Raw genomic sequence first — 9,568 nt, 5'->3', positions numbered from 1 at the left:
GATTGTTCTGTCTGAGTTATATTCATTAGTTACTTCATCCAAACCATCAACATGTCTATTAGACCCCATTCCTACCAGGCTGCTCAAGGAAGCCCTACCATTATTTAATGCTTCGATCTTAAATATGATCAATCTATCTTTATTAGTTGGCTATGTACCACAGGCTTTTAAGGTGGCAGTAATTAAACCATTACTTAAAAAGCCATCATTTGACCCAGCTATCTTAGCTAATTATAGGCCAATCTCCAACCTTCCTTTTCTCTCAAACATTCTTGAAAGGGTAGTTGTAAAACAGCTAACTGATCATCTGCAGAGGAATGGTCTATTTGAAGAGTTTCAGTCAGGTTTTAGAATTCATCATAGTACAGAAACAGCATTAGTGAAGGTTACAAATGATCTTCTTATGGCCTCAGACAGTGGACTCATCTCTGTGCTTGTTCTGTTAGACCTCAGTGCTGCTTTTGATAATGTTGACCATAAAAGTTTATTACAGAGATTAGAGCATGCCATAGGTATTAAAGGCACTCCACTGCGGTGGTTTGAATCATATTTATCTAATAGATTACAATTTGTTCATGTAAATGGGGAATCTTCTTCACAGACTAAGGTTAATTATGGAGTTCCACAAGGTTCTGTGCTAGGACCAATTTTATTCACTTTATACATGCTTCCCTTAGGCAGTATTATTAGACGGCATTGCTTAAATTTTCATTGTTACGCAGATGATACCCAGCTTTATCTATCCATGAAGCCAGAGGACACACACCAATTAGCTAAACTGCAGGATTGTCTTACAGACATAAAGACATGGATGACCTCTAATTTCCTGCTTTTAAACTCAGATAAAACTGAAGTTATTGTACTTGGCCCCACAAATCTTAGAAACATGGTGTCTAACCAGATCCTTACTCTGGATGGCATTACCCTGACCTCTAGTAATACTGTGAGAAATCTTGGAGTCATTTTTGATCAGGATATGTCATTCAATGCGCATATTAAACAAATATGTAGGACTGCTTTTTTGCATTTACGCAATATCTCAAATTAGAAAGGTCTTGTCTCAGAGTGATGCTGAAAAACTAATTCATGCATTTATTTCCTCTAGGCTGGACTATTGTAATTCATTATTATCAGGTTGTCCTAAAAGTTCCCTGAAAAGCCTTCAGTTAATTCAAAATGCTGCAGCTAGAGTACTGACAGGGACTAGAAGGAGAGAGCATATCTCACCCATATTGGCCTCTCTTCGTTGGCTTCCTGTTAATTCTAGAATAGAATTTAAAATTCTTCTTCTTGGGGTGGTGGCCAAGTGGTTAATGCGCTTGGTTTCAGTTCGGAAGGTTCTGTGTTCAAATCCCACCCCTGCCACATTTCTCCATGTAATGTGGAGTTGCGTCAGGAAGGGCATCCGGCGTAAAACCTGTGCCAAATCAACATGCAGATCCACCTTGGATTTGCTGTGGCGACCCCGAGTGCAAACAAGGGAGCAGCCGAAGGGACTTACTTACTTTTACTTATAAGGTTTTGAATAATCAGGTCCCATCTTATCTTAGGGACCTCATAGTACCATATCACCCCAATAGAGCGCTTCGCTTTCAGACTGCAGGCTTACTTGTAGTTCCTAGGGTTTGTAAGAGTAGAATGGGAGGCAGAGCCTTCAGCTTTCAGGCTCCTCTCCTGTGGAACCAGCTCCCAATTCAGATCAGGGAGACAGACACCCTCTCTACTTTTAAGGTTAGGCTTAAAACTTTCCTTTTTGCTAAAGCTTATAGTTAGGGCTGGATCAGGTGACCTTGAACCATCCCTTAGTTATGCTGCTATAGACTTAGACTGCTGGGGGGTTCCCATGATGCACTGAGTGTTTCTTTCTCCTTTTGCTCTGTATGCACCACTCTGCATTTAATCATTAGTGATTGATCTCTGCTCCCCTCCACAGCATGTCTTTTTCCTGGTTCTCTCCCTCAGCCCCAACCAGTCCCAGCAGAAGACTGCCCCTCCCTGAGCCTGGTTCTGCTGGAGGTTTCTTCCTGTTAAAAGGGAGTTTTTCCTTCCCACTGTCACCAAGTGCTTGCTCACATTTATTGTATGGGTTTGCCTTACAATATAAAGTGCCTTGGGGCAACTGTTTGTTGTGATTTGGCGCTATATAAATAAAATTGATTTGATTTATTGTGTGTGTGTGTGTATATATATATATATATATATATATATATATATATATATATATATATATATATATATATATATATATATATATATATATATATATATATATAAAATGACAATAAAGGCTCTTCTTTTTCTGTTCTGGGCGTTGCCATGTTGAGAGCCCCACCCAGACTGATTCATGATGAATTCATTAATGCATTAAGGGGCAGAGTATGGGTGGCTCCGTGTTTGATGGAAAAAGCCTGAACACACCCCCCTCCTGCTAACCTCGGTTTGGATACTTATTAATTCATATTTTTGGGGACTGCACGGTGGTTTTCATAATGGTTTACTTTGGTCTGGACAGAAAAAAAATTATCCATTAATTATCCATTTTTTTCTGGACAGAAAAAAATTATGCATTAAGTGGGCCTATCGACAACGGCTAAAAGTGCTAACACTGTTAGCCTACAACATTAAATAAGATGAGAGTTTGACTCAGCATGGATATTGCAACAGGGACGTCTTAGATGATCCCTTAATGAGTTTCAGTGCACAACAAGCCGCATTATTCCAGGTGTTTGTAATAAAATACTCCAAACAGACACAAAAGCAAGTGCCTCTGTTACAGTCAGAGCAACCACTCTCACAATTATACAGAATTTTATTAAATAAAACATCTTAAACTAAGAAGTTAAAAAAATTCACTCCCTGAACAGTTGGCATGGAGGAGAAAACTATCTACAGAGACCAAAACAGTTTTTTGTACCACGCTGTAAACATGTTTATTTGTGCTCTAAAGTTGCCCATTTTAAAATGGGCTTCTAAGGGAATGTGCTCTGTTTTGGAGCTAGCCTCAAGCGGCCAGTCAAGAACCTGCACTTCCCGGTTGGGGTCACAATGCAAGCTTGAGTGGTGCCGCTTGATGTTACTTTAGTCTTACATATATGTTTTGCATTTTCCCCAGTTGTCAAAGTTCCTCAGAAGACCTTACTGATGGATGCCTTGAAAGAAGAGACGGCGATTGTGTATGACTTTTGCATGTGCAACCCTCCTTTTTTTGCCAACCAGCAAGAAGCTAAGGTATGATTCCCTGTCCTGAATACGGCACATCCAGAAAGTATTCACAGTGCTTCAATTTTTCCACAGTTTGTTACAGCCTTATTCAAAAATGGATGAAAGAAAAAACATTTCCTCAAAATTCTACACACACTGCACCATAATGACATTGTGAAAAAAGGGTTTTTGTTTGTTTGTTTGTTTGTTTTTTAGATTTTTGCAGATTTCTTAAAAATAAAAAACTAAGAAATCACACGTACGTAAGTATTCACAGCCTTTGCCATGAAGCTCAAAATTGAGCTCAGGTGCATCCTGTTTCCACTGATCATCCTTGAAATGTTTCTACAGCTTAATTGGAGCCCACCTGGGGTAAATCCAGTTGATTGGACATGATTTGGAAAGAAACACATATACGGGATAATGTCCCACAGTTGACACTGCATGTCAGAGCGCAAACCAAGCATGAAGTCAAAGGAATTGTCTGTAGACCTCTGAGACAGGATTGTCTCAAGGCACAAATGTGGGTACAGAAACATTTCTGCTGCTTTGAAGATCCCAGTGAGCACAGTGACCTCCTCCATCCATAACTGAAAGAAGTTCAGATCCACCAGGACTCTTCCTAGAGCTGGCCGCCTGTCTAAACTGAACGATTGGAGGAGAAGGGCCTTAGTCGGGGAGTTGACCGAGAACCTGATGGTCACTCTGTCAGAGCTCCAGTATTCCATTGTGGAGAGAGGAGAACCTTCCAGAAGAACAACCATCTGTGCAGCAATCTACTAATCAGGCGTGTATGGTAAAGTGGCCATGTGCCTTAGTAAAAGGCACATGGCAGCCTGGCTGGAGTTTGCCTAAAGGCACCTGAAAGGCCATCAGACCATGAGAAACAAAATTCTCTGGTCTGATGAGACAAAGATTGAACTCGTTGGCATGAATGGCATCACGTTTGGAGGAAACCAGGCACAATCTCTACAGTGAAGCATGGTGGTGGCAGCATCACACTGTGGGGATGTTTTTCAGTGCCAGGAACTGGGAGACTAGTCAAGATTGAGGGAAAGTTGAATGCAGCAACATACAGAGACATCCTGGATGAAAACTTGCTCCAGAGCGCCCTTGACCTCAGTCTGGGAGGACAGTTCATCTTTCAGCAGGACAATGACCATAAGCACACAGCCAAGATATCAAAGGAGTGGCTTCAGGACAACTCTGTGAATGTCCTTGAGTGGCCCAGCCAGAACACAGAGCTGAATCAAGAGTAATGGGCAAATCCACCCAGAGATAGGTGCACCAAGGTTGTGGCATCATATTCAGGAAGACTTGAGGCTGTAATTGCTGCCAAAGGTGCATCAACAAAGTATTGAGTGAAGGCTGTGAATACTTATGTGAATGTGATTTCTTAGTTTTTTTTATTTTTTAATAAGTTTACAAAATGATCATTATGGGGTGTTGTGAGTAGAATTTAGAGGGGGAAAAATATTTACTAGATTTTGGAATAAGGCTGTAACATAAAATGTGGAAAAAGTGAAGCACTGTGAATATTTTCTGGATGCACTGTATTTTCAGTGTTTTATTGATATTCTCTCTGCAGAGGAAGTGGCTTGGTGGGTTAGGAGTTGGACAACCAGTATATAGCCTGGGGTTTGATTGCAGTTGTGTGCTTCAGGTTACCTGTGTCCTTGCACAGAATACAGCATTTGTAGCATCCTGGTCCACCCAGCAGTAAATGGGTACCAGCCTTGGCTGCAGTCGTAGCCTGTGATGGATTGGTGTCCTGTCCGCAGGGAGTTGTAGACTGTCATTTGCTTCACACCACAGTATCTGGGACCTAATCACCTGCTCAGTGGCTTGTCTATAATGTATTGTTCTTCTACTTTTATCTAAACCATAAAGAAAATAAAAATGTGGTGCTTGTTCACCGGCTTTGACAACTCTAACCATAAACAGTAATTTGCTTACACTGAATAAGACTTTTGTAATTGGCCCCTTGGATACATAAGACTTCTAATAGGATTTTATCTTAATCTCCAACTTCTTGCCCTCACCAGGGGGTAAACTCCAGGAACTCACGGCGGCCTCCTCCCAGTTCAGTTAACACAGGCGGGGTGACAGAAATCATGGCTGAAGGTGGAGAACTGGAGTTCGTAAAGAGGATCATTCATGACAGCCTGCAGCTCAAGAAACGCTTGCGGTGAGAAGCACTGATTGTCTTGAACCTGCAAAATTCACTCAGAGAAAAACGTTTCTGATGCATGTAAAATTAAACTTGTCTAAAACATGTGAACTGTAATCTGGTCCTGAAAATCACAAATGGTAAGTGGACTGCATTTATATAATGCTTTATATCAGACGCTCAAAGCACTTTACAATGATGCCTCACATTCAATAGGTGCAGTCACACACCGATGTCAGGGTGCTGCCGTGCACGGCGTGCACTACACACCGGGAGCAACTTGGGGACTAAGGACCTTCCCCAAGGGTCTGTAGTGATTGTCTGGCCAGACTGGGGTTTGAACTGAGGATCTGCTAGTCTGACGCCCACTGCTTAACCACTAGACCATCACCTCCCCATGATGTGGTGCTTGTTCACTGGCTATGGCAACCACTAGACCACTCGACAAGTACAATAATAGACAGAAATTTAAAGCATTAAGAGATTAGCTCTGTATTTTCAGACAGATGTGTAGCATCAATGCAGTTTTGTACTTTTTGGAGAAGCTTAAGTGGTTTTAAATGGTTGTGAGAGCAACAGTAATGACGAGAAACCCAGAGGTGAAGTGGCCAGATGGCATGCTGCACATTGATGGAGTCATCACCCACAGTTGTTTTAATGATTCTGGCACACATTCAGCCGATGTTGCATCCGGAAAACCACAGGGAACAGCTGTGTTTTTGGGGGAGGGGGGGTGGGAATATCCAGTGCTCGTCACTTCACCCTCCCCCCTTACCCGGGCTGTCACCAGGGCAGCAGAGTGAGGCACAAAATCGAGGGAGCAACAGAGGCGTGCTATTAAACCTGATTAAACATGCCACACCTGCTTACCCCCTCTTGGGAATGCAGGGCGTGCACGGTGCGTGCGCTATGCATGGCACCGTGTGCCTGCATGTGTTCCCAGTGAAAGACCAGCCACCAAAAGAGGGACTGCATTCGTCTTTGATGTTATTAATACATGATTACTCTTGTGTTATTTTGTGTTGGTCTTGTCAGTTTGTCTGTTTTGGGTTTGGACCAAGCCAGCTGGAGCTGGCTGTCACTCTCAAAAGCATGCTGGGACAGCAGAAGTGCCAGGTGTCCATGGAAACTCTACTAGCTTTTCTGATTGGCCCCTTGGAGACACCCCGCCACCCCATCGTGCTCTGTCTTACGATAGCACTTAAGTGTAATTAGTGTTGGATGGGGTGAGACACCAAGAGTCGCAGTATAACTCTCACATACGCACATCTGAATGATCAAATCCACAGTTAAATTTAGGTAATACACCCTCTTTGTCATGCCATTGATATGAAAATCACCATCTCCATGAACAAGATTGTAATCATATCCCTGTGTAGGAATATAATAGGAGAGGTATGTGCAGGTGCGTGCCTGTGAGGTGTTTAAAATACAAATTTATGCAAAGCCACATGTTGACTGTGGTTGAATGTGGAATGTACACTGGGGCTGCACCCATCTAAGGCTGCATTCGCCAGTCGTGTTTTATGTCATACTATACGTGACGAGGCTATTTCATTTCGAAGACTCATTGGAATTCACAGATGTGTGCAGCTCTTTTTCTCCCGAAAACGAATGATATAAGAGGTGTATCCTTCGAAGCCCAAACGATCCCATGAGTCATTGTGTTATTTATTTTTTCTTTGCTTTTTTAAAATGTTATCTATTTATTGTTCCAAGACAAAACCGCTTGTGAATAAAAAAATAAATAAACCAAAGAACAATGTCAGGTTCCATAACATTTACAAGTAAAGTATAAATAAGTACTGAAAAATGATTACTAAACTACAGGTTATGTTACGCCCACTGCAGCTGTCAAGGTTACCAGGTAACAGATGGTGTAGGGGAGGGAAAAGGTAATGAAGCAATAGCAAAATGCTCCTTATGCTTACACCATCTCAGAACAGTTGGTTCGGCCTCCGCTGTCTTTGAATGCCAGATCTTCGTAAGACACAGCTTCAGAAGGATGAAGCCCCTGAACTGGGACACAGTCACTTTGTGAATGTTTCAGTGTGTGAGTTGAGGCTGACATGTTGTTACTCCCTATGAGCACTTCACCCAGACAACTTCTTTTGCTCGTTACCAGTATTAGTCATAATTTCAAACTTATTAAAAATGTAGTTTACGAGGGCTGTCAATAAAGTAACGGTCCTTTTTATTTTTTTCAAAAACTATATGGATTTCATTCATATGTTTTTACGTCAGACATGCTTGAACCCTCGTGCGCATGCGTGAGTTTTTCCACGCCTGTCGGTGACGTCATTCGCCTGTGAGCACTCCTTGTGGGAGGAGTCGTCCAGCCCCTCGTCGGAATTCCTTTGTCTGAGAAGTTGCTGAGAGACTGGCGCGTTGTTTGATCAAAATTTTTTCTAAACCTGTGAGACACATCGAAGTGGACACGGTTCGAAAAATTAAGCTGGTTGTCAGTGAAAATTTTAACGGCTGATGAGAGATTTTGAGGTGATTCTGTCGCTTTAAGGACTTTTCACAGTGCGAGACGTCGTGCAGCGCTCTCAGGCGGCGTCATCAGCCTGTTCAAGCTGAAAACCTCCACATTTCAGGCTCCATTGATCCAGGACGTCGTGAGAGAACAGAGAAGTTTCAGAAGAAGTCGGTTTCAGCATTTTATCCGGATATTCCACTGTTAAAGGAGATTTTTTTAATGAAAGATGTGCGGACGGGTCCGCGCGTCGGGACGCAGCCGCCGCAGCGCTCCGCCACAGGAAAAACACCTCTGTTGAAAGCCTTAAGGACAAGTTGGAACATGTCCTGCCTGTTAAACAATTTCTCATATACTCACTCCACTGAAAGCCATCAAAAGCCGCCTGGATTTTACAAATGGTTATCAACACGGAGGTGTTTTTCCTGTGCCGCTGCACCGCGTCGGCTGCGTCCCGACGCGCGGATCCGTCCGCACGCCTTTCATTAAAAAAATCTCCTTTAACAGTGGAATATCCGGATAAAATGCTGAAACCGACTTCTTCTGAAACTTCTCTGTTCTCTCACGACGTCCTGGATCAATAGAGCCTGAAATGTGGAGGTTTTCAGCTTGAACAGGCTGATGACGCCGCCTGAGAGCGCTGCGCGACGTCTCGCACCGTGAAAAGTCCTTAAAGCGACAGAATCACCTCAAAATCTCTCATCAGCCGTTAAAATTTTCACTGAAAACCAGCTTAATTTTTCGAACCGTGTCCACTTCGATGTGTCTCACAGGTTTAGAAAAAATTTTGATCAAACAACGCGCCAGTCTCTCAGCAACTTCTCAGACAAAGGAATTCCGACGAGGGGCTGGATGACTCCTCCCACAAGGAGTGCTCACAGGCGAATGACGTCACCGACAGGCATGGAAAAACTCACGCATGCGCACGAGGGTTCAAGCATGTCTGACGTAAAAACATATGAATGAAATCCATTTAGTTTTTGAAAAAAATAAAAAGGACCGTTACTTTATTGACAGCCCTCGTATATTTCTCGCCTAGCTACAATTAAAGATGTTAACTGTGAGTGTGATTAGAAATTTATTTGAAATGTTACTTTTATACGGATGGACATGTTGTTTTTTCATGTTATGGCCATTAAATGAAGATTGGACAGTGAACTCCTGAGAGCTGAAAGGCTATTTCTTAGAGAATGACCCCTGGTGTTCTCATCTTTCTTTCTTTCTTTTTCACCGACTGGAGTTCACTGCTTATCGATCAAGAACAGTTTCATCTCTTTATTTCACAGCAGAGGTTATTGATCAAGACCCTGGCATGGCGCAGCTTCAAAAATAGCTTTTCCTCCAGTGTGGATAGTCCAGACATGAATGTTTTTTGTTTTTTTTTTCTACTGTGTCTTTGAAATGTCCCAAAACAAACCTCTTGTTTGTTTGATCCCTGCTTATGATGTGTACTTGTTCTTTGTGCAGGTGGTACAGTTGCATGTTGGGTAAGAAATGCAGCTTGGCACCTTTGAAGGAGGAGCTGAGAAAACAAGGGGTGAGTAAGAACTGATTCAAAGGTGTGAAACACCCCCCCACCCCCACCCCATGATTTTTCATGGGTCAGTATCTCTTTGTGCTTTGCTTTTTGCCTCCAGCTGCTCATGAGCCTGAAATGGTCTACAGTGTGATCACATCTGGTCAGCTTCAAAGTAAACCTTTGAAGTATGTAGCAGCTG

The 9,568-nt window shown here is 42.6% G+C and overlaps 1 protein-coding gene across 1 annotated transcript in view; it reads left to right on the top strand.

Moving 5' to 3' along the window:
* mettl16 (methyltransferase like 16) overlaps window positions 1–9,568 on the top strand; it is an 85,516-nt gene that overhangs the window by 34,613 nt on the left and 41,335 nt on the right. The window contains exons 5-7 of the mRNA XM_034169346.1: window positions 3,113–3,228; window positions 5,247–5,389; window positions 9,318–9,387. Coding sequence (XP_034025237.1) covers window positions 3,113–3,228; window positions 5,247–5,389; window positions 9,318–9,387 — 329 coding nt within the window. The remainder of the gene's footprint in view (window positions 1–3,112; window positions 3,229–5,246; window positions 5,390–9,317; window positions 9,388–9,568) is intronic.

Source organism: Thalassophryne amazonica, chromosome 4 (genome assembly GCF_902500255.1).
Source record: "Thalassophryne amazonica chromosome 4, fThaAma1.1, whole genome shotgun sequence".
In the NCBI taxonomy this organism is placed as follows: domain Eukaryota; kingdom Metazoa; phylum Chordata; class Actinopteri; order Batrachoidiformes; family Batrachoididae; genus Thalassophryne; species Thalassophryne amazonica.
Note: the sequence above shows the minus strand (reverse complement) of the source record. Positions and strands in the feature narration are given on the sequence as shown.